Here is a 27,130-nt window from a genome sequence, read left to right as displayed (position 1 = left end):
TTCAGGGCCATGTTTGCACCTTTCCCCCTAAGAACCTCTGATCCAAGAAGCAAGGAGATATTGAACAGAAATAACCTTTGGGTTTCTCATGCTCAATGCGCTGGGAATTTTAAGTGTTTTATTTTACTATAAAATAGCTTTCTTTGACAAATTTTGCTCTGCAGGATGCAAACCTTGACTTCAGCCACTATATTTTCAAATGATAAGTTTATAAGTAAATGAAGTGGCTACTAGATACTGCAGATGATGTGATACATATTCCAATAAATTGCCCCACATTACACATTACAAGCCTAGGAGGTGTAAATATTGGTGACTAAATGTCCAAACTGTAGCATTGATTTGTCGAGGTTAAAAATCAACAAAATAAACATCATATTTGACATCTATGAAGAAATATGTATCATTTCTTCAAAATGTAAAACTCTAAGTTTTTACAAATGATCAAGTCATTAAGTGAAATAAATATTTCTTTTGGAAATTGAAATACATGCTTATAAGTAAGCATATACTTACCTAAATGACAAAAAATATATAATAACTATCCAGACATTGTACATATCTCATTGGTTGGAAATTAAATCTACTATGCGGGAAACTTATAAATCCAATCTTTTTTTAAAAGGAAATGTCTCAGTAGAGTGCCCACCTGATTCAAGGCTGTGTGCTGATGCTCTAAAGTGTATAGCAATTGATTTATTTTGTGATGGAGAATTGAACTGTCCGGATGGCTCTGATGAAGACAATAAAATTTGTGGTAAGTGATGACCTTCCTTCCTTCTTCCCCCTTCTCTTCCATCCTCCCTCACTATGTACCACACACATACACACACACCCCTCAAGTACCAAAAACTACTGGAGAATGAGATATCCCAATAGCCATGTTTATAATTTAATACAAAAATCTAAAAAATAATTATATTAATATTTCCTAAACTTTATCACATGACATTAAGCATATTGATTAAACAGAATTCCATTCGACAAGTGTAGAAAGAATGCTGTGGTTAATGTCTGGGGGAGGAGACTGGCATTATTTTTCATCCCTTATTAAGCTACTACAAACTATTATGAATTTGAACATCTTTTCACCATCTTATCACAATATTGGTCATTTTATTTTTGCCATTTTAACAGTTTCTAACTCAGTAATCACCACCCCTTAATTTTGATTGTTGCCTTTATTCACCTTTTGGCAAAGAAACAAAAGATATATTAAAAAGTGTACTTGAGTTGTAGTTCTGTGAATAAGGGAAATCAGCTACAAATAAGATTTTCATGTTTGATCAATAAAATATCTGTGTTTTTTTGTAAATTTTGGCATTTGTTTTGAGTGCTAATAATTTTAAAAATCACTATTATTATTATTATTATTTAACACTTAAGTAGTACTTACTAAATGCCAAACATGGCTCTAAGTGATATAAACATATTTCTTCTTTGGCTTACTTCTTCATTTTATCACTGGGTAATATACACATGAAAGATTAGCACATAAATGTACATACAGATTGGTAAGGAATGTGAGGAACTATCTGAACAATTCTAACCTATAATTTGTTCTTGAAAAATTAAACAGCAGGAATTGAACAATTTTTGGTGTGGTTTACAACCAGTTTAAAAATTGACCATGAGCACCATTAGTTCCTGAAATGTGAAAAGGCTTTAGTTATAATTTGCTACACTTTGTTCTTCTATTATTTGTTACACTTTGCTCTTCTTGCTTGATGTTAATTGAAGATGAATGCTCCATTACCAACTGAAGTTTAAAAAATTACCTATCCCCTCAGTATATACTTGAAAAGACAGGCAGTTGTTCTGTTTCCCAGAACCAACTCAAAAACGGGCAACTTAACTGAAGAGTCTTCTACTAAGCAATCCTAATTCAAATGTTCTTGGATAAAATTCAAACTTCAGAGTTTAACTACATACTTTGAAGTGCACTCAGAGCATATTGGAAGAAAGTGTAGGCTACAGAATATTTTTTAATCTATTTTATATAACTAAGTTACTCAAAGAAAAAGAAAGCAATATCCTATTTTACTATGGTTTTCAGGCAGTTTTCAAAACCTTTTCACAGAGAATGTGATACAAGTGTGCCATCATGAGGTAATAAAGTTGATGCTGATTTATTTCAAAAATAATGTGTATCAAAGTGAGACACATACCTTTAAGCCTGTATAATGATGATCGATAACTTTAAATGGGGAAAAATATATAAGATGAATAATCAGAAAATGAACCACACCTATTATGTGTTCTTTACTGTCATGGAGTTTATAATTTTCATAATAAATTAGTATCCATGCATATCAAAAAATAACCATAGAAATATCCTATGTGTGGCAACTTGTCCTAAAACAAGTTATAAGGCCATGAATTACTTTTCTTAGTCATTCTAAACGCATGACATGAACCTCACTATTATAACTGAATTCTCTAAATTTGCCTGAAAGACATAAACTGCATTATTATTTTTCAGTATCATGGAAGTTTTATGTTAATTTAAATGGTATCAATTCACCATCCATGTTACTAACTTTCTTAAGCCTCTGAATCCTCGTTTGCCATTTTTTCTTGATTCTCTTTATTTGTGTTTTAAAGTTAGCATTATATCTATTTTTGAAAAACAATTTTAAGTTGTTGTGGAACAAAGTGGACAAATCAATTACTCTATCCATCTAGGATTTTCTAGCCTATATAAGTTGTTTTATTTATTATTTAGTCATGAATGATTGTGAGTTCTTCACCTCAGCACCACCTCGAACTTCCAGTAGCATAATTTCTACATGAAAGCCCTGTCCATCAATCTACGTTCACTGAAAGTTTATTTTAAGAGAATTCTCTATGTGAAACTGACCTTTGCTCTATCTCTTTTTTCTCCTCCAGCTGTGAGCTCTAATTCTAGCTTGTGTTATTAATACAGTCATAATAATGTTGACTTCCTAAACAGCTTCTTTTTTAGTCTTTAGTTATTTAGGTTTTCACAACTTATAGCTGACTATAGCAGCACCAAGATTTCTTTAAAGTGTTTTTTTCTTCTGATGAAAATTGCATCAGCAGGAAAGTTCACTTTTTAGCTGACCTATGAGAAGAAGAGATGCGGACTCACAGCCTTTAGGCTAATGTTCAGGCCTGTTTGGAAGTTGGCAAGTGTCTCCATACATTGTTTGCATGCACACTGTATGTGCATGCCTTATAGGTATGTGCACAATAGATGGGCAGAGATCATGCTTGATTTACGTTCCTGGAGAATTCAAAGCCCTGAGAAAACACACAACTAATAAACATTGAGCCAGCAGAGGGCGCTCTCAGTGGGTCCTAAGAACACACCCATACGAATCCCATTCCATTACAGGCAATTTCAGATAGTGCAAGAGAATGGCTCATATTATTTGACAGGCTCATTGATCTCTCACTGAGAATTTTTTCTGATGCTACACTTAAAAGCACTTCGTAGTCAAAAATTATAATCCTGAATACCCAGTAATCCTACTCAGCCATGGCTGGGTTATATCTGTTTTGCCAAAAGTCTGTCCAGCTTCATGACATGTACCATTAGGTTCTCCAGAAATATCCTGAAATTAAATGAAAGAATGTACGAGAAAGTCCCTAGCACAAACCTGTATCTTGAAATGATAATATTTTGGCATTCTGAATTTTGCTATTATAAGTAGTTCAATATTATTGTAATTTTATTTTAAATGTGTTCAGGAATATTCTTCTTAATCTTTACTTAAGTGTAGGAATTCCCAGAGGCCTTTTAGAGCAGAACTAGACCTGTAGATTATCCATTTGCACTAAAACTCAGCCACTTCACAGAAAATTGAACAAGCAAACTGATCATATTCTTAAGGGCAAGCTAAATATTATGATAAACAATCTTAGCAATGTAAGACAATTACAGTTTATTTATCACTTACGTTATAGTCCAAGAAAGATGGCAAGAGGCTGTGCTCTGCAGGCATTCAGGATGCCGGTTCCTCCACCATCCCTTCTGGGCCAAGTTCTCCCCTGGATCCTTTGCAACCTGCTGAGAGACAATGGAAAAATGTTATAGAAGATCTTTTTAGAAATCATATCTGGAGATAAACACAATCACTTTCACTATAGTTTATTAACCAGACTCTGTCACGTAACCCATTTTAGGATATGCAGTCTAGTCATGTACCTAGAAAGGGACTGAATAAGGGTATGGCAAACATACAACAATCTCTGCCACCAGGGTGATCACTCAGCTTTTTGGAAATGTATGACCCCCATTGTACAGCCCAAAGCTGTTGATATCTTCCCCCCGAATATGTAGTGAGTGGATGTGAAGAATTACTAAAGTGTTACCAGCTTTGCAAATAGGTTTTACAAATTCTAAAACCGGTCTTGTTTTGTTCCCTTTTTTTCACTCTATCTTTTTTTGCTCCCTCCTGTTTGTTGTGAAGTGCTGTTGCAAATGTGATCTATATTCTAATTTTAAAAACACTGGACATGATGAAATTCTTTTAACTTTCTGTTTCTTTTTTCATTTAAAATTTCTCTCTCTCTCTCTCTCTCTCTCTCTCTCACACACACACACACACACACACACACACATCCTGCTTTTCAACAACTGAGTGATGTCACCCTGATAGCTCTATATATTGCGGTATTAGGCTAATATTAGGTATTGCCTGGCTTTGAATCAACCCTTGTATGCTGGAAGAACTTATGTTAGTTAACTTACCCGCTCTGTACCTCAGCTTCCCCACCTAAAACTTCATAAATTTGTGGTGAAGGGGACATTAATACTTATATAATGACCTTAGAGCAATGCTGGCACGTAATAAACATTCCACCAAAGCTAACAGTTGTATTTTAGGGCTGGTAGGATTGATTGCTCTTCCTTACTGTGTTCCTAAGTGTCATAGTTTAAATATAAACTACTTATAATTGTAGTGGATTTTCTTGCACTGCCTATACTCTTGGAGCCCACATGTTTCTTGACAAACTGTGATTAAAAGGCTCCATATATCACTTAAAATACAAGCAGACACTATTCTTACTTTTATGGTCATTGAAGCTAAGGGATTAATTGTCTCATTTATTTGGCGTGGTTTGTGATACGCAGAGAGTTAAGAGTGAAGAAGGAGATTTTTTTTTACAACTAGAAGATGATTTAGCTCTGCATTGAACAGACATATATTTTACTGTTTATCTTCAAATCATACAAATTAGCCTTAATTGTCCTTTTTGCTCCAGCAAGTATTACACATAAAGTGATTCAAATCTCTCAACAAGTCACAATTTTTTCTCTTTAATTTCCTGAAGTCTATGATATTGGGTTATTATCTTTTCTGTTCTTAATTTGTTCTTTTTTTTCTTGGGAATTGGGCTATAATAATCCAATGCATAATCCAATGCAATTAATTCCTAGGACATTATTCTTAAACGGACTTTGAATCTTAAAATTTATTTACCTTTTTTTGTGCCTCTACCTTATATGCCTTTTAAAAATATACACCAAAAGTAGCAAAAAGCCAACCAAAATGTGGGATTTTTCCCAAGATTTCTATGTGCTTTTCAATTTGTTTCTTCTGTTCACATAAAATATTTGATGTCATATAATAGCTTGTGTTTTATAACTTGGCAGAATTACTGTGTAATGTTACAGTGGGTTTTTCCATTTATCAATTTAGGATTAGCTTATTCTGCACTCAGATTCCAAGGGCAGCAATTTAATTTTGATAAATTTCCTTGATTTCCCTGCCCTCTATCAACACTTCTGACATACGAGGAATAAACAAAATACCAAAAGAAAAAGGACACATTCCAGGAGTCATTATTCTAGAATTATGGTGTCAACAGTAGTAAGAATATAGAAAATAACCTAAGAAAAACTAAAGATTGTGAAAATCAAATCAGTTTTATTTTTAATGCATACTATACATAGCAAGTATAAAATAAAAAGCTACAAATTATGACTCCTGGTTCATGATTTCAAGATTTTAATCTAGTAGGAAATGACTCAGTTATAAATTAAGACAACTAGTAATTCATGACATTAAGGAGATGTAAGAGAAGTACATGAAATAAATGTGCTACAAGAATTAAAAGAGGAAAATGAGTCGTCATGGGAAAGAAAAACACACTCAGGAATATTGAATGAAAATACTGAGCTAGATTGTGAGTCCATACAAAAGGAGCAAAAGTGATGAAGGTTAAAAGTTGTGTGCAGTAGATTGAATGGAAGGATCTCTTCAGGCCCCTTGCACCATATGTATCATTTGCCTGGCCATTTTCTGATCATTTTCAGGAAGACGTATCACTTAGTGCGCATAGAGGAGGTTCACCCTAGCTCCAATTTAATGGGGAAAATAAAACAAAAAATAGTTGCTTCTTTAAATTGGAAGTTTACAATTCAGATATATTTGTTTTCTTACAAATATAAAAGAATATACTAAAAATGCAACTTAGCTATGGGTATTTAAAAATAGAATGATTTTCTAAAGGGTCTATAATGGGGTGTGTAAGAGTATTTGAAAATAGATAATAGATTTAAAACACGAAGTCTGATCTATTTCCATTCGATCATTTTAGTTTTGTGAAATGACCTCGTATAGGTTTAGTCACGAGTATTCTATGAAGGTTCGTTAGGCAATTTGAATCCCATTTCATTTGAGAAACCCTTCCAAGATTGTTTTGTCTAACATTAATTGCCATTTTTTCACAGCCACAGCTTGTGATGGAAGATTTTTGTTGACTGGATCTTCTGGGTCCTTCGAAGCTCCCCATTATCCAAAGTCTTCTAATCCAAGTGTTGTTTGTCGGTGGATTATACGGTAATATACCATCTTCTATTCCATGTTCTTAAGTCATAAAGTTTTTCTCTGATGCAGTTAGTCTTACCATCTTTAGTAATGTATTTATTTTTTGGACAATTTTTTTCATTAACTACGAAGCAAAGTCTTCCCAACTGATATCCTGTCCAAGAAATTTCTCTCTCATTCTTAAACTTTTAAAAAGGAATTTTGCCCTATGAACAATAAATGGGACCATCTCATTGGGCTTTGTAGATGGTTTTTTTTCCATATGGTTGGCACAAATCAAATGCTGCCAAAATTAACAGCATGCCTGTATGTCTGTGTGTCACAAGAAACTGTATTTCACTTAGCTGCATCTTAGCTACAGAGTAGTTCCTTTCTCATTATGCTTGCATCCATGTGAAATCTCCGATGGTGTGATTTGGTCATGGCAGATCAAGAGATGGGAAACCATTATACTCATCCTTTTTGTTGTATCTTGAATAACACTTAGTTCATTTACTATATATTTGACCTCCAAGTCTTAATTCAATTGACGAATCCAATCATTATGATGATCAAAATAATCAAACTGCTGATAGCTGGTCTATCTTAACATTTGCCTAAACATTTTTCACAGAGGAGTAGTACCTAATGTTTCTCTCAGATATTTCAAGGTAAAGATCATTTGTACTAGAATAAATATAAGGAGCTCTGAAATAAACTCATTATAATTTTTTTAAAAATACAAGACTTCTCATAGCCTTAAATAAGTTAAGATGCAAGTAAATTTCCCCCAAAATATACAGTTGACCCTTGACAACAGAAGGCTTAGGGGCGCCAACAGCCCATGCAGTCAAAATCCCCATATAACATTACAGTTGGCCCTCTGTTCTATGGTTCCCCATGGTTTGTGCCGTATGCATTTATTGAAAATATCCACATATAAGTGGAACCACACACTTCAAGCCAGTATTGTTCAAGAGTCAACTGTATATATATTTTCTATTAAGCCACTGAACATTTTCCCCACAGAACATTCAGCACAAGTGCTCTGTGGAATTCACTTTGAGAAATGCATTCTAGTTCGTTCATTTCTCTTAACAGCTGGATGGGATTATGGTTTCCCAATCTGACCTACTATATATTTATTTTAATCATTGTGATAACTCACTAGAAAATGGGGAATCATTATAACAGCTGGTTAAAGAAGGTTAAAAGACAGAGCTTTGGGTTCTTGCCAAACAAATGATAGGAAATGGCCCCATAAAGACTCACAAGAGTTGTTTTCCTGAGTAGACATATTCCAGAGATGAGATGAAGTATGAAGGGAAGATTGTTCTAAACACATTTACTTGGCATTATTCAGGGAACCAAGAACATCTTGTTCTGCTTAAATAGTTTCTATTTTGGAGCTCAGCCTCATGTAAGTCATGTGATATAACTAAGAGCACAATTTCCTTTTTTTTCATGCTCTAAACAACATGTTACTTGTGTCCCAAGGATAAGATTTTGTATTTAAAATGGCAGTTCTAGGTAATTCTTGTCAAGTGAAAACTTAAAAATTTAGAGGATATCGTTTCTAATATAATCACATCATATTTAAAGAGAAGCATTTATAAATGGCTATTAACATTGTTCATAAAAAAATGAAAAATATTCAATTCTTTACCTAAAATGTCAGCAGAAAAACTTAGAAAAATCTTAAATTACTTCCTTTGAAAATGGAAAGAAAATGAATTCTAACCGATCTACATTCCTAACTACACAGTGATTTCTTCATGTGATCTTTGGAATTTTATTAATACTAAATAATGATAATTTAATTGTTCATTCCACTTCTTAGTAGAGCTAGGTCAAAACTACAGGGAGGTCTTATAAGCAGATCACAATAAACTTTTGCTATAATAGTACATAATATCATTTATGCAATAATCACACTATGTTAATTAAAGATTTGTATGGTTCTATACTTTTTACTTCCTTTTCCATCACTTAATTTTTAAAACTATTTTAAGAAATCCATCATTAATCTAGGGATGATTTTTAAAACCTATAGAATCTAAAATAAATAAATACTGTACTTCATGATAAAATTATGATTTAAAATTATATAAATAATCTAAGTGTATTTTCTTCTCAAAACTGATTACTACATTAGAGATGCATTAGACCTGATGGTTTGTTTTTCCTAATGGTGATCAAAGTGGGGTAAAGACAATAATGTTTCTTACAAGCTTGGAAGACCAAATAACTAGTGGAGAAATGGTTAAGATGCAATTAAGCTATATTTTGGGATTATATTAAGACCACATGTAGCAGTGTCAGTGATGGAGAATGTGAGCACTGGAGACTGTCTGCATGGGCTTCAAATCTGGCTTCTTCAGATTCAAGGTATGTGATCTCAGACAAATAACTAAATCTCTTAGACTCAAAATTTCTGCATCTATAGAGTTCAGTATCTCTAACTACAGGGGTCAAAGTCATTATGAAAAGTAATATTGAATGTAAAACACTTAGCACTCTACTATATGCTCAGTAAAAATGGACTCTAAAAAGAGTAGCTATTGATACAAAAATGTAAAATATAAAAATTACATTTAGGAAATTATCCTTTCCTTCAAAAATTCAGAAGGTAATTGTGGTTAATATTATAAAAACATCAGATATGATATTCTCCAATTAATCTCACCTTTATAAATGCCTTTGTTTTATTGCAAATAAGTTGGGTTTTCTGAAACAGAAGAAAGTAGAAAAAAGTATGCGCTCATTTCTCTCCTCTACTTTCAATTATCTATTTTGAAAAAGTAAACAGCTTCTGAACACAAAGTTTCCTAGGAAGCTCCTCTTGCATCCTTTAGTTTCTTGAAAACAACATCACTTGTTAAAAAAACAAACAAAACAAACAAGCAAACAACAACAACCAAAAAAACCTCACTGTTTTCTTGCCTGGAGACACCAAAACTTTCATTAAAATAACAGAAATCATCCCTGAAGGCAGCTTATTTCTTCTTCCTCTGTCTTCTTCAGTTTTGATGCTGGATTTCCTAAAGTTCTCACTAGCAGGCTCACTTTCCGCATGGCTGAAGAGACCTAACGGAGGTAGAATTTTTTTAAACAGCTGCCATCATCTGCTTTTCTCTCCTTCTCTCAGTTTGGGCTGGGAGTATCTCCTGCTCCCTCACGTTGATCTCCTTCCACCCCTGTCAACCTCCTGTGGTTACTAAATACATCTGAGGGTAGCCCATGAGCGTGGCATCTTCTGCATCTGCCTATCTTCCTCCAGTGACGCTCAAACCTGAGAGCACATCACAATCGCTCCTGGAGTATTTAAAAATGTACATCCCCAAATCCATTCCAGAACCATGGAATCTGATATCCAGGGTTGAGGTCCCTGTGTCAATATTTTTTAAAAACAACCCACCATTGTTCTAACCTCACCTTCCTGGCAGCAAACATTGGTCAGATCCAAAAACTTGGGTTACTGCTTACATGTCTTTTAATCCTCCCCTGCTAGTTGCTGCCATTGCAGTGTTGTCAACCCCGCTCCTTGAAGACTAAACCTTAGCCCTGCCTCCAGCCCCTCATCAGGAATCTAATACGTTTGCCAAACCTCAGGTCTTGCCCCAAATGGACATTTCCCAACCATGAAACTTAGAGTTTCAAAATTAACTACATTTGTGATGAATGTCCCCAGTTTACCAACTGATCACGGTACTACTGATAACTTACCGAAAATCCAAACTTGCCATGCCCCTGGGCAGGAGCCATGGTTCAATCAGCTGCCTCCGCAGCCAGCCTCTGAAGCCAAGTATCTTCTCAGTCTCCTTCTTGGCTTTGGAGACTAGATCTCTCCCTATTATCCACCCTTTCAGTATTCAGCCAGCTTCAACATTATCCATGCTCTGCTTTAATTGTTTGGCTTCCTCCTTTTTGCAGAGTTCAGGGGAACCTTGTACCTCCAAAACACTAAAGAATTATTCACATTTCTGATCCTACACTTCAGTGAGACAGTAGAGTTATAAATAGGCATTGCCCTAGACACCTTTTCCCCAAACTGAAAATTAAAATTTGAACATTTTTCCCCACAGATTGGCAATTTGATTATTTTGATCATCATAATGATTGGATTGGTCAACCAAATTGAGAGCTTGGAGGTCAAATATATAGCAACTGATCCAAATTTTATTCAAGATTTAGCACAAAGGATGTATATAGAGGGTGTTCTCAGCTTTCAATCTGCCATGACTAAATCACACCATAGGAGATTTTCATACAGATGCTGGCATAATGAGATAGGAATTATTCTGTAGCCAAGAAGCCTCAGCTTTTGTTCCCCCACAGATATGTCGATTTAACAGTGAAATGTGAACCAAAAGACATTTATGAGAATTCCAGAATTCAGTTAAGAAGTTGCATACCCCAGGTGAACACAAAGCCAAGGACAGCTGCACTGAAATGGACAAGAAGATCAAGTTCATTTTACCCTCCATCAACTCCTTCCCCAACACAGCACAGCTCAGCACAAGTCTTGACTCACTACTTCTTCCTTGGAAGGAAAAAGAAGGATGAAACATGCATCCAGTGTCCCAGCTTTTCCAAGAGCTGCCTGAGGGACTAGTTTCTGTCTCACCTCATATGGATAAGTGATGGAACTGGTATTGTTTGGATGCCTGAGAGATACTGAGAACAAAGAGAAGTGGGTACAGCTTGCTATGGCCAGCAGGGCTTGATACAATTGGGAGAAGGTGCACAATTCAAGGCTTCTCCCTAAGGATAGAAAGAAAGAAGTGCAGCATGCTTTCAACATTCTAACTGTTTCAAGAGCTTCCTCAGCAATGGGTATATGTCTTGCATGAATGTGGAGCTGATGAGCCAGCACAATTTGCATGGCCTGTGGCTGCAGAGAACAAGATATAGTTGGGTGACTTGCTGTGGTAGGACCAGAGAATGTGCAGCGCCACATACAGACAGCAGAGAGAGCAAAAAATTAGACACCACTGAAAAAGAAACTTGCAAGGTTCTAATTGCTCTTGAACAGTCAATGGATCTCATACTAAATCAAAAAGGAAATTAGAAAATATCTTGAAGCAAATTAAAAAAAAACAACAACTGCAACATACCAAATCTTATAGGACAGAGAAAAAGAAGTGCTAAATGGAATAACCTAGAAGAAAAGGATAAATCCCTAGAAACATACAATCTACTAAGACTGAATCATAAAGAAATACAAACTCTGAACAGACCATTTACTAGTAAGAAGATTGAATCAGTAACCAAAGACCTCCCAACAAAAAAACCATGACCCACTGGTTTTACTGGTGAATTCTACCAAATATTTAAAGATGAATTAATACTAATCTTTTTCAGACCCTTCCAAAAATTGGAAAAGAAGGAACACTCACTTTGATACTAAAGCCAGACAAAGTCACCACAAGAAAAGAAGACTACATTCCTGATAATATACCCCTGATAATATAAATGCACAAATCCTTAAGCAAAATACTAATAAACCAAATTCAATGGAAAATTAAAAGGATTATACACCATCACCAAGTGAGATTCATCTCTGGGATGCAAGGATGTTTCAATATATAAAAATCAATCAATTTGATACACCACATTAACAGAATGAAGGCTAAAAATCACAGGATCTTCTCAACAGATTCAGAAAAAGCTTTTGACAAAATTCAACACCCTATCATGATAAAAAACACTCAACAAAATAGGAATAGAAGGAAATTACCTAAATCTAATGAAGGTCATATAAGAAAAGTCCAGAGTAAATATCATACTCAATGATGAAAAAGTAAAGCCTTTTCCTCTAAGATCAGGAACAAAACAAGGATGCCCCCTCTCACCACTCTTATTCAGCTTAGTACTGGAAGTCCTAGCCAGAGCAATTAAGCAAGAAAAAAAAATACAATGTATCTAACCAAAAAAGGAAGAAGTAAAATTATCTGTTCACAGGTGGCAAGATCTTATATATAGAAGACCATAAAATTCCACAAAAAAACTTGTTGGAAATAATAAAATAATTCAACCAAGTTACAGGATACAAAATCCACATAGAAAGATCACTTGTGTTTCTATACACTAATCATCCAGAAAGGAAATTAAGAAAATAGTCCCATTTACATTAGCAGTAAAAAGAATAAAGTACTTAGGAATAAACTTAATCAAGGAGGTAAAGGACACAATGAAAATAATAAAACATTACTGACTGAATTTAAAGACAAATAAATGGAAAGACATCTCATGTTCATGGATTGGAATACTTAATATTGTTAAAATATAATAATGTAATATACTAATGTCCATACTACTGAAAATGATCTATAGATCCATCACAATCTCTATCAAAATCCCAATGATTTTTAAAGAAAAAAGAAAAAAGAATCCTAAAATTCATATGGAACCACAAAGGACCCCAAATAGCCAAAACAATCTTGAGAAAGAGAACAAAGCTCATACTTCCTGATTTCAAAATATATTACAAAGCTACAGTAATCAGTACCAGTATAGTACCAGCATAAAAATAGACATACAGACCAATGAAACAGAATAGAGAGGTCACAAATAAGCCCACACATATATGGTCAAATTATCCTTGACAAGGATGTCAAAACTACACAACGGGGAAGCAATATAGTCTCTTCAACAAATGGTGTTGGTAAAACTAGATATTCAGTTGCAGAACAAAATTGGACCTTTACCTTACACCATACACAAGAAATAAACTCAAAATGAATTAAAGGCTTAAACATAAGACCTGAAATCATAAAACTCCTAGAAGAAAACATAAAAGGAAAACTTCATAACATTGCTCTTCACAATGATTTCCTGGATTTGAAAACAAAAGCACAGGCAACAAATGCAAAAATCAACAAGTGGCAGTATATCTCATTAAAAACCTTCTATACAGCAAAGGAAACAATACAAAACAACAGAATGAAAAGGCAACCTAAGGAATGGAAGCAAATATTTGCAAACCATATATCTAATAAGGGGATAATATCCAAAATATATAAGGATCTCCTACAAAACTCAATAGCAAAATAGACCAAATAAAAAGTGGGCAAAAGACTCAAATAGATATTGCTCAAAAAAAATAAAAGGCATACAAATGGCTAAAGGGCATCACTCAACATAGTAATCATCAGAGAGATGCAAATCAAAATCATAATGGCCATTACCAAAAAAACAGAACATTATAAATGTTGGTGAGGATGTGGGGAAATTGGAACCCTTGTGTGATGTTGGTTGGAATGCAAAATGGTGTAGTCAGTACGGAAAACAGTATGAAGGCTCCCTAAAGCCATAAGAAATAGAACTACCATATGATCTAGCAATCCGATTTCTTGGTATTTATCCCAAAGAATTGAAGTCAAGATCTCTAAAAGATACACACTCCTATGTTCATTGCAGCATTATTCACAATAGCTAAGAGGTGGAAACAACCTAAATGTTCATTGACAGATGAACAGATAAAGAAAATGTGGTCTATATATACAGTGGAATATTATTCAGTCATTAAAAGAAGGAAATCCTATCAGGCAACAACATGGTTGCACCTTGAGAACATTATGCTAAGTGAAATAAGCCAGTCACAGGAGGACAAATCCTGCATGATTTCACTTATATGAAGCATCTAAAGTATTCAAACTCAGAGAGTCAAAAATTACAATGGTTGTCAGAGGCTGGGAGAGAAAAAATGGGGAGTTACTGTTCAGTGGGTATAGAGTTTCAGTCATGCAAGTTGAAAGAGTTCAAGAGAGCTGCAGTACAATATTGTGCTTATAGTTAAAAATACTGTTCCATACATCTAAAAAATTAAGAGAGTCTATCCCATGTTACATATTCTTTATCACAATTAGAAAAATACATTCAAATTCTAGAATACATTGAGTTGTGCCAACTGTTAAGAGTGTAATAGTCTATTTTTTGCTTTTAATTTAGTGTAAACCAAGGACTTTCCATTCAACTGAACTTTGATTATTTTAATACATATTATACAGACGTATTAAATATTTATGAAGGTGTGGGTTCAAGCAAGATTTTAAGAGGTAAGTTAAAACAAATATACCGTCCATTACCAAATGAAAATATGTGGAAAACTTTTTGGAGTGATGCGCTTTCCCTTTGATTATTTTTTTTTTAAGGTTGTTATGTCTGGCTTTATTTTCTTCCAGATATGTAGCAATATGATTTGTGAAATAACCCATTCTCTTATCGATGCAAGAGTTTTTTTTTTATTGGAGTGTAATTGCTTTACAATGTTGTGTTAGTTTATGCTGTACAACGAAGTGAATCAGCTATATGTATGCATATATCCCCTCCTTCTTGGACCTCCCTCCCATCCACCACCATCCCACCCATCTAGGTCATCACAGAGCACTGAGCTGAGCTCCCTGTGTTATACTGAAGGTTCCCACTAGCTATCTATTTTACACATGGTAGTGTATTTATGTCAAAGCTAATCTCCCAATTCATCCTGCCCTCTCCTTCCCCCCCCATGTCCACACATCTGTTCTCTACATCTGTGTCTCTATTCCTGTCCTGGAAATAAGTTCATCTGTACTATTTTTTTAGATTCCACATACATGCATTAATATATGATATTTGTTTTTCTTTTTCTGACTTACTTCACTCCGTATGACAGACTGTAAGTCCATCCACATCTCTGCAAATGACCTAATTTTGTTCCTTTATACGGCTGAGTAATATTCCATTGTATATATGTACCACATCTTCTTTATCCATTCATCTGTCAGTGGACATTTAGGTTGTTTCCATGACCTGGCTATTGCAAATAGTACTGCAATGAACACTGGGGTCCATGTGTCTTTTCGGATTATGGTTTTCTCAGGGTATATGCCCAGTAGTGGGATTGCTGGGTCATATGGTAGCTCTATTTTTAGTTTTTTAAGGAAACTCCATACTATTCTCCACAGTGGTTGTATCAATTTACATTCCCACAAACAGTGTAAGAGGGTTCCCTTTTCTCCACACCCTCTCCAGCATTTATTGTTTGTAGATTTTTTGATGATGGCCATTCTGACCACTGGGAGTTGATATTTCATTGTAGTTTTGATTTGCGTTTCTCTAATGTTTAGTGATGTTGACCATCTTTCCATGTGCCTCTTGACCATCTGTATGTCTTCTTTGGAGAAATGTCTACTTAGGTCTTACGCCCATTTTTTGATTTTGAACTAAATATGAGCTTGTACTTTAAGTTACTGAAAGGAAAAAGAAAAACTAGTCCTGATTATAAAAATTAATTATTTAGTGCTCTGTGTAATCAAACTTCTTAGTAATGAAAGATGTACTGTTTCACATGATCCTCTTCTAATTGATGTTTTAAAAATCATGTGGAATTCTACTATACTAAGTGTTGCTCCCCATTAAGCAAAATTCAAACAAACCCTAAAAACAACTATTTTTCTTCAACAGTGAATCTCTTTTTTTTTCTATTTTTATTATGCACTCTGCTTCTCAGTCTCCTGCAGGACTATTACTAATAAAGTTGGTAAAACAATGAGTAGATCAGGATGTAGTCTCACTAAATGGAAGGTGTGGAAGGTATTGTTATTATGTAGCCATTTGTCATTATGGACATAGACACCGATGGGAGCTGAGAAAGGGCAGGGAACACTCTAATAATACATGTGTGACTACCCCACTTTATTCCATCTGGTCCCCAAATGAACAGACCTATTCTTGGTAGCCAACAAAAGTAGGAGTGAAATTCCAGGAGGAAATAAAATAAGGATGAAGAAAAGAATGTGGCAATGGAATCCAGGGAATAACTCGTTTTCCTCACACTTTTGAAGAATAGTCAATAGTCATCTTAGCAGAGCTAAGATAAGGTTACAAGTGACAACTCTTATTAACATTTGTATAAAGCTGCATTTATTTTAATAATTTTGGATTTTAAATTGCACTTGTGAATAATGAAAAGTAGATCTTATTGAATAAATGTTTTGATTGACTTATTGATTTGAGAAATATTTAAGCATATGATAATAATAAGTACTTTTTTGGGGGTGCTTTTAATATGACACACATCATACTGAGTGCTCTATGTGGATATCATTTATTTTCAATAAATCTACAAAGTATGCATTACAGGAGAGGAAAATGAGATCTAAGAAGTTAAATGACCACAAGTCCACAAAGCTAGTTAGTGTTGGAGATAGAAATCAGACCCAGACACTCCGACTTCAAACACAATGCGTTTATTCATTGTGCTTTAAAAGCCCCAAGTACAAATATAATCATGAGTATACATAAAACAGATGAACTCATGGTAAGTCACATTTGGCTTAAATATATGGACCAGCCATTTCATAATCTACTTATTTCTGTAGTTGATAAATCTAGTTCCTTAAAATTATGTCAACATAAATATTTACATAGGTGGACAAATAAGCCAGTTCACATAAATTTCTCCAAGGGCTAATGTGATATTAATAATAAATTTTAACATACTTTGATCACTTGCAATATGCAAAGTAGTGTTCTCAGCACTTTAACTCAAAAAAAAAAATTCTCCCCTAAACCATATTACACAGGTGCTATTACAATCTTTATTTTACAGATAAAAACTAAATTCATAGAGGTTAACTGCCCAAAAATGATAAGTGTAAATTACCCTCATGTTCCCTTCTCTTCAGATACCATTTGCCTGAACGCTATTTTTACTTATTTTCACATGCTTAGATCATCAGAAATACATAACTAAATCTTAGAATCATTATATATAGTGATGTCAGTAATGCACAGTAATTATCATAAAAATGCAATAAAGAAATTAAATATACAAATAGAAAATAGAAAAAATCTAAGAAAATGAATTTAAATTATAACAAATAGGTAGTTGTTTAATTTTTAAGGTCTTTTTGAAATATAAATGTATTTCAAAGTTTTTTAAATTAAATATTTTAATTTAACTTGAAAAAATATGAGAAATGGCCTTAGCTGTTAAAATTACATTTTAAATTTTAAAATAATACCTTTTTTAAAGATATGTAAAAATATCTTACCTCCAGCATCTAGCACATGCCTGATATATTGTAAAAATTTAGTATTTGTTGATTTAAATTTAAACCGGCAGGTTTATATGTCATGGTATTATAGTAGTTAATTAATGGAGATCAATAGCATTTCTTATAACTCTAAAGTTGTTTTGTTTTGTAACGGTGCTGATACTTTCACTCTTGATTCAAAATCCCATTTATTTTTCTAAATATTTTCACAAGTTTCTTATTGTGAGAGATGTGTACACAATTACTTTTATTAAATTAAAATTCAGAATAAAGATAATTATCTTTTTCATGTGGAAAATATATAGATATTTTAATTAAATCAAGGAAAATAAGATTATGTAAAGGAATTATAAGAAAATAAAAGTATCCAGTACCATAAAATAGTTCTTATATACTTGATTAGGGGTAAGTTAGTATGAACACATTTTAAAGGCATTTTTCAGTCATTTTCATATAGAGTCATGATGTAAAAGTTCTCTGACTGGTAAAGAGTTTCAGAGGAAGGTGAGCATTTCATATAGATAGATGATATAGAATGCAATGGAGTCTTTTCCAAATAAGTGTGGAAATCAGGGTAAATCAGAATAGATTAACAGGATAGTAGTTCAAAAATGTTTTCTTTAAACTGTAGTGATGAAGGTAAAATATTCAATTCATTGGTGGTAATAATTATCAGTACTGGGTATGGAAGTGGTAGAAGATAAATATTCTCCATTAATACTTTATTCAAAAAATACATAGATATATTTATGTATCCTCAAAGAAAGACAACAAAAACAGCCTGTATGAGCACACTGAAACCAATTTCAAGTTGACAAGCCAGGAAAATGCATTTCTGTGTGTGTAGTTGTTACACCATTCTTTATATCCTAAGTGCTTAGCTGTTCTTCCATTCCCAAAGGGCCGTTAATAGCATATCCCCAATATTGGAGCTTAGCAGTTTAAGGACATGTTTTTAAAACGGAATCACACAAAAGTGGGCATAGATATAGCTGAAGTTATGTAATAAACATAGTGGATCTTCCTGAATTGTCAACTTATCCTACAACAAAAATAATCATATTGTGGACATGGAATTAAATAATATATACAAACATTTTTCACAGTAAAGCATTTTTATTAAAATTTATGCTTTTATTAGAACACTTTCATGTAGTGTTAGACGTACCCATTCATTCACTTCTGTTGATAGGGGTATGTTATATGGAAAAGTTTAACAAGCACTGGCTTAAGGTGTTGGACTTTCCAGAGGCTCTTGAAGATTCCTCAGTGATAGTGCCTGGAAAAATTAAGAACTACTTCCTCAGTACTCCCATGGCATTTCTCCCATATCTATCAATTCCAAAGTAATTTTTTTATAATTCATTAATCTGAACTTTTCTAATAGGCTAAGAGTGGAACTTGGTTATTTCTTCTCCAGCATTTAACACCATACCAAATTCATAGTGAGCACTCAATAAAATGTGTTGACTATATTAGAAATCTTTTATAACACACAAAGAAGCTAATCTAACTGCAGAATTTCTTCTCTTATAAATAGGATAAAATAAATAGTTTTGAGCTAGATCTGTTGAATTATACTCTGTGGAAAGTCTATTATCCTTGCCCATTGCCCTCATCCCAAATTCCCCTGAATTTTAATTATGCTTCCCAGCTTTCCTCTTTTGAAAAACTTATTCACCAGAGCCTTTATTGTTAGAAGACAAATGAGTTAATTCACACAAGTGTGGCTGCTTGGCAACTTTAATATCCATAGCAATATTGTTTTTTAGTAAAAGGCACTGGATTTTCTTAAGGAATTATTGTCTAAAAGTTTCTTGTGTCAGGTAGAGAAAAATCCAGCCTTTAGAAATTATTAGGAAATTTTTTTCTTTCAACTCCTGCCCTGACTCTTTTATGACTCTTTTATGTAGGCAAACTCTATTGCTATATTTACTCACATCTTAATTCATGCATCCAAAAATTGATTAAAAGTTTCCCATGCTCTGACACAATGGCAGAGGCTCAGAAAGCGTTAAGTATAGTCTCTGCGTTTTCAGGGCTTACAGTCCAGTTGAGCACATCAAGGAATAATAGCTAGCATTCACTGAGCACTTACTATATACCAGTCACTCTATCATGTGGAAATTACTTATTTACTCCTTATCACAAATGTTTATGGAAGGTATTATACCACAACAGAGGAAACTGAAACACTGAGAAGTCTCATAAGACATGGAGCCAGAAATGAATCTCATGCTGACTCTGGAGCCTCTGTTTTTAACCACTGTCTTCTACTACCTTTGTGGATGCATAAGATAATATTCTCTCCACTGCGTCTGTGGATCTGGGACTCTTTCTAGTCACAACTTTAAGAATCTGATAAAAGATTTACAAAACCTCAATAGATACAAATGTTCTACACCATTTCTAGACATTTATGTGTAACTCTGAAGCGTATTAATGAATCTCAAGACATAAACCCCAGACTAACTAGACTAGTGCAATAACATTAGACAACATGGGAATCCAACACATCACAACCATGAAGGGTGCCATTGAACCAGTAGCCACATTCAGATCCTACCAGAAGCCATGGCCCCCCCAAAACTCCATTGCTATAGAAAAGAAAGAAAGAAAGAGAGGCAGATAGGTTTGAAGCAAAGTTTCTAGAATATTCACATGCTTTAAGCAACTAGACATTTATGGACTACAAAGATTTTAAATATGACAACCATTTGGGTTACACAGTTACATATGCTTGTAGAAGGAATCTAAATAACCAATGTAGTTCTTCATGAGAAGATACTGAAAGAATGAAATACAACTTTACTGGGGAAAAGAGTAAGATATAAATCAATGCTTATTCATGGTTTTCTTTCCATTAGATTTTACTGAAATTATCATGCATGTAATCACATTTTTTCACTAATTTCTACATGATAAGCACAGAATTTTTCAGTAGTTTATGAAAGTATCTTTCTTCGGAACTCAATAATTAACAGTGGTGCTTTGTCTTCAATCTGCAAGCGTGATACCTTTCATAAAATTGAATCTGATACCCAGTTCAAACTGTCAAACTAAAATGCTAAGCCATTGTTTCCTATCCTTTTTTTTTTTTCATTATCACTCCCACTAAGAAACTTTTAGACCTTTTCCTTCCCTAATTGCTCCCCATGAAATTTTAATATTTCAGATATTCTCTATACCTGTTTATGTACTGTACGGCTATCTTGGGCTTTATAAATTTAAAAACTAAGAATTTTTCTGTCCCTGAAAACAAATTTTTACCACCTAGGAGGCAATATCACCCCCTTTGAGAATGTATGTGCTAAATAATAACTTTCTATAAAAGCAAATTTTATATAACAATGCTTTTTTTGTAAATCACCATGTGAGTACTTCTTATTTCTCAAGCACTATATTAACCCTTGAAAATAAAAAATCTAGAAAGATAATATCTTTTGTAGCTAGAATTTAAATGGAAAAGAGATAAGATCAATATCTGTAGAAACAATCCTTAAATTGTCTAGGATTATTTTGAGGTCCTACAGCTATATGGATAGAAAGCCAAAGAAATACCCTTATTTCTACTATTGTGATCGAGTTTAGCCTCTGTTAGTGTGGCATGGGAAATACCTGATAGAATCAAACTCATGTTTTGTTTTATAACTGTTTAACTTGTATGTTTCTTAGAGGAATTTTTTCCGTAAAAGAATGGATCTTTTTTTATATGTGTTTACAGTGTATGTAGCTAACAATTAAAAATGAAAATATAGTTGATCAAACCACAAATATATGTAATAATTTGAAACATTATTATTATAGGACAAGAGATATTTATTTAAAATAAATTAACTATAGGACTAATGTTTTTAGTTAACAGTAGTATCAGATAAAAAGGTCGATAGATCAATTGATAGATCAATAGATTGATTGATGAATGGATGGAAGGACAGATCAATAGATAAGTGAATACATATATATGTACATATAACAGTCATTCATTTTCTTTTGTAGCTTCTCTCTGGTCACAGAATCCTGGCACAATTAGGATTTTTTCCAATCAAGTTACTGCCACTTTTCTTATACAATCTGATGAAAATGATTATATTGGCTTTAATGCAACATACACTGCATTTAACAGCAAAGTGCTTAATAGTAAGTACTGTTTATTCCTTAGCCTTTGAATCTTCAGGTGCTTTAATACTGTAATGGAATTTTAAAAGTAGCAGGACCTAATATTTTAGAACAGGGTCATTATCTGTTTCATTATGCAAGTTCTTTAATGAGTATCTCTTATGTATACCTTTCTCCATTTGATACTTGCAAAGAAATGAGAAATTAGAAAATAGCTCACATTCTTCAAAACAATCAAATAACCAATTTGAGAAAAAGTATAAATCAATAGGAAAATTAAACTTTTATATACTGCAGTATTCAAAGCTTTAAAAATTAGCATAAAACTAATTCTGAGAATGTTCCACATCAACCTAATTTTGATCAGAGTATTAAATTTAGTAAATAAATAGGGGGAGCAAAAAATTTGGGACAAAGTTTATGTGGGTAAGCCAACAGAGGTAAGATATAAAAATTAAAGAACAATAAGAACAAGATGCTTGTCTTCACTGAAGCCTAATGGTGTATAAGAAACATAAGAACACAGTTGGCAACAAAATGATGTGTTTGTTTTTTAACTAAATGGAATTAAACAGTTAAAATGAATTTAAAAAATGATTTTGTGCATGCCACTTAATTATAAACTGTGTGAGTTTATGTTATTTTCAATTCTATCTATTATAATTAGTCATATTGTTGATTACATTTGAAGTATTTTATTATTTTTTTTAATTTACAGATTATGAGAAAATCAACTGTAATTTTGAAGATGGCTTTTGTTTCTGGATCCAGGATCTAAATGATGACAATGAATGGGAAAGGATTCAGGGAAACACCTTTCCTCCCTCTACTGGTCCAAATTTTGACCACACTTTTGGCAATGATTCAGGTATAGTTCATATTTAATTCATAAACTAAAAGAAAAGTGTCATGCGCTGTTCTGCAGTTCAAAGTGAGCAGTATTAAATGTAAGACAGTCTTTTCAGACTTTCTTTTTTTTTGATCATGGACTAATAAATGAATTTAAATGAAAATGGTAATCAAGTAGGCAAGTAAGAGTATTTCAAGAAATATATTTTTTACCCTATATATTCATGAAATGTTGAAAAGTACACAGAGGCCATTAGAGACAAAGAGACTTGGGTTGTCACCCTAGATTTGCCACTTATTAACTAAGGGGACCTGTGGGAGGTAAATAACTGTTCTGAACTTTGGTCTACTCTGCCTTAATTTCCATTTTCTGATTGTTCATTGCTAGTGTATAGAAATACAATCGATTTTGTATGTTGATCTTGTACCCTGCAGCCTTGCTGAAACTGTTTATTAACTCTATTAGTTTTTTAAGAATTCTTTAGAATTTTCAATAGATCAAGATCATACCATTTTGAAATACAGATAAAAAGGCAGGTTTACTTCTTCTGATAAGCTTTCTTAGTCCATCAGGGCTGCCATAACTAAATACCACAGACTGGTTATCCTAAACAATCAATAATTATTTTTCACAGTTCTGGAGACTGGAAGTCTGAGGTCAGGGTGCAAGCATGGTATGGTTCCGATGAGAGCCCTCCTTTGGTTCACGGACACCAGCCTCCTTACTGTATCCTCACACAACAGAGAGAGAGAACATAAGAGAGAGCTCTCTCCTGTCTCTTCTTATAAGATCATTTATATTGACACCATCATGAGGGCTCCACATTCATGACCTAATTACCTCCCAAAGGACCTATCTCCAATATCATCACATTGGGGTTTAGGATTTCAACGTATTGGGGTGGGGGTGGGGGACAACCATTCAGTCCATAGCAGAAAAACTATGGAAGAGCTGATTCTAAAACATGGTCCCAAGGGAAAGGTGGTGCTTTGTAAGTATATTTTTCATGTGAGTGGGATATTAGAACTCGATTTCAGGTGGAGACATTAACATTGAGACAATAAAATTTGAGAAGACCAGAAATTATTGAGAATTATCAGGAGATAAGGAACTCATAGTGAGAAGACCAACCATGTAAACCTTGGAAGCATGTATTCATAATACTAAATACAATCTAATTACAAATCTAGAAGTAATATGGATCTTACAAAGTAAGGAAAAGGACAGATTAGAAATTCATGCATTTAGATAATTTTCTTAGACAAAATCTATCCTATATTATCTCTTTTTACCAATGAGAATTCAATTCAATTCAAAGAACACATATTAAAACCTCTCTCTAAGCAGGTATGGTTCTAGGCATTGAGGACACAGATCACACATCACCATTTCTACAAAGTCTTTCTGGAACCTCCAAGTTAAAATCTTCCTTTCCGTTAAACATTAAAACACCTCTTTTGTTTTTCCTATCACATGGCCTTATATCTGCTTACTTATTTGTTTCTTTCCAACACAGTGTTCTCTTCAGGAACAAGAACCTTGTCTTTTTCATCTTTGAATTGCTAGTGTATTCTCAGTGCCTGAATCTAACTAACATGTAAAATTATTTTTAAATACATGAATGAATGTCTACAACTTTTATTCAGTAAGTCATTTCTAAATAAGTGATTGACTACATGAAATTGCTTATAACATAATAATAGCCTGAGCACATGTGCATTGTAATTTATTATTAATAGCCCCTTATATTACAAAGATCAATATCCTTGTTTTTATAACCTGAAAAGTAAATGGCTTGAGTTAATGTCAACTGTGAATGACATCTAGTAAGAGTACATTAAAAAGTTATTTTTTTCATGGTAGAAATGTATCTGAGTAATCCTGATTCCTTAGAAAATACATCCCCAGAATAATAAAATACAGTTCATCATACTACTTCAAATTGAAAGTATTTCTTAATAAAATGTGACTAATTTTAATCTATTTCCCTATGAAATCATTGAAAGTTCCTCTCAATGTGTTTATTCACTCCTTTATTTAAGAAGTATTTTTTGAACCCAGGCCTTATTCAAGGCCCCAGTATGTATCTGTGAATATAAAACAGATTTTCTGCTCTCGTGGAACACATATTTTAGCAAAGAAAAACAGAAAATAAGCAATATGCATGACAAGTCATTACATCTTGGGGTTCTGTTTAATGTGAATGAGTACTCTGGGAAAATACAGAGCTTAGTAAGGTCAGTGGGGAGGGCAGGTGTTCAGGTGCTTTTGCAAATTAAAATAGAGTCATTAGTTTCAGGTCTCATTGAAACAATAAGTGACATTTGAATCAAACCTTCCAAGGAATGGAAGGAATTAGCCATATAGATTATTCCAGACAGAGGAAACAAGCAGAGTAAAGGCTCTAAAGGGAGCGTGCCTGACCTGCTTGAAGAAAGGCCAGGAAACCAGCATGGCTGAAGTGGAATCAATAAGGACAGTAGGGCCTAGATAATAACAGGTCTTCCATGGCTTTGGCTTTTTCCCCAGTGAAATTAGGAGCTATTGAAGTTTAAGCGTAGGAATGAGAGAATTCACACTGACTGGCAGAATATATTATGGCAGGGCAAGGTGTTGTCAGAGAGACCAGTGAAAGGCTATCACCTAATCCAGAAAAGAGGCCATGGGACTCTCAGCTGTGGTGAGAAGAGGTCAGATTCTGGATATAATCTGAAAGTAAAGTTAACAGGATCCTGCTAAACTACTTACCAGTGTGGACCTATAGACAAAAAATGCGCACTGCATAGATGGCCAATCTCATTAGACCTACATGTTTAATACTGAAAATTATGACATGCATCGTCTCATACATAATTTATCTCTTTTGAATAAGTGATTTCCCAGAACCTGATCCTCTATGGATAAATTCGTAATCTCCACAGCTGAAGACTAACCCCAAGTGATAATCACCCAACCCTCTAAAGGATCCTGATCTAAAACAGTCAAATAATCTGACCAATTTTTTTCCTTAACTGTAATAAAAAAAAATATCTCTACCACACTTGGACAAGGGTAGTTAGAGGAAAGTGCAGGAAGCATTTATATCTACTGACTATGACAGATAGCTTTTATGTAGCTGAAATCTTTGATGTTCAAATTATCATTTTCTCCTTTTATGTCATCATAATAAGAGATAAAAATAATTCCACTGATATTTGAAGACTATAAGTACGTTACAGGAGAAAAATGGTTTCAGCTTGCCAACAGATTAAATAACGAAAGAAATAAAATGAAACTGACCAAAGTGAAAGAGTTTGAATGTCAGATGGAGGTTTTAAATAGTTGGGTTGGAAATGGAGTCTCAGGAGAAAGTCGTGTAGCAGGAGTTATTTAAAATGAGATGAGTTAGAGCAGTTCAGAGCCCACCAGAGGCAGCAGCGTAATGAGAACGGATGAGAGGCCTTAATAGGTCCTTCCTAACTCTCATACCAGTGATTTCATAACCTACGAGTCATTCCCCCGCAAGGGGCATTTTTCTTCCAGCCTGCTTTTTTATGTGTCAGAACATTCTGCCTCTGAGATGGAAGGGAATTAAATCTCTCCCGCTGTTCCTCTTACCCATGCAGGGTTTTTTGGTTTTTTACTTTCACTTTAAATGACAGGAAAGTCTATATGAAACAGATAAACTTTGAATTAACATTGCTTTAGGGAAGAACATCTAAGTCCCTTAACTTTCTGAGTCCTTCTGAAGAAGTTTCTCCCAGTGGAGCACCGGCTCCCGAGTCTCTGTTTTGTCAACGCTCAGTTTCTCTGTACTTCTTAGAAACAAAGGGAATTGGCGGAGACCGTGGCACTGATACAGGGCAGCATCTTGGGGTGCTCAGCAGTGGCCCATTTTTTCAGAACATTCAGGGAAAATGAGGTTAGTAACATGTGAAAACTTAAGAAATGGAGGAGTCACAAAAGAGCTAGAGGAGTCAAAGAAAGCATTTTTTGTTGGCCTTTCTCAGCGAAATCATATTGTTCTAACACCTGGGGGCTAGCATAGTGTAGTAGTAAAGATCATTAAAATAGAGACCCTGAAGTCATAGCTAGGTTTAAATTTGAGCTCTGCCATTTAGACAAGTTATCTATCTACTATCTCAGTTCCTTCATCTGGAAAGTGGGTCGATGATAATAGAACCTGACTTTGGAGGCGGCATGTTATGAACATTAAATTATTATGTTGGAAAAAAACTTCAGAAAATACCTGACATATGAAAAATGCTTTATAAATGTTAGGTATTATAACTATTTTCTTTTCATGCCACAGATGTATTCAACAGAAACAAATAGGCTGTGATATTTTTGTAAATACTACT

General features: G+C 33.9%; 1 protein-coding gene across 2 annotated transcripts in view; it reads left to right on the top strand.

Annotated features, from left to right (window-relative positions):
• The window catches only part of TMPRSS15 (transmembrane serine protease 15), a 143,403-nt gene that overhangs the window by 35,110 nt on the left and 81,163 nt on the right, over positions 1–27,130 (top strand). For both annotated transcript variants that reach the window (XM_068545723.1, XM_068545722.1), the window contains 5 exons: positions 626–757; positions 6,704–6,812; positions 14,733–14,839; positions 21,821–21,961; positions 22,659–22,808. In XM_068545723.1, coding sequence (XP_068401824.1) covers positions 626–757; positions 6,704–6,812; positions 14,733–14,839; positions 21,821–21,961; positions 22,659–22,808 — 639 coding nt within the window. The remainder of the gene's footprint in view (positions 1–625; positions 758–6,703; positions 6,813–14,732; positions 14,840–21,820; positions 21,962–22,658; positions 22,809–27,130) is intronic.

The sequence above is a fragment of the Eschrichtius robustus genome, chromosome 6 (assembly GCF_028021215.1).
Source record: "Eschrichtius robustus isolate mEscRob2 chromosome 6, mEscRob2.pri, whole genome shotgun sequence".
Lineage (NCBI taxonomy): Eukaryota > Metazoa > Chordata > Mammalia > Artiodactyla > Eschrichtiidae > Eschrichtius > Eschrichtius robustus.
Note: the sequence above shows the minus strand (reverse complement) of the source record. Positions and strands in the feature narration are given on the sequence as shown.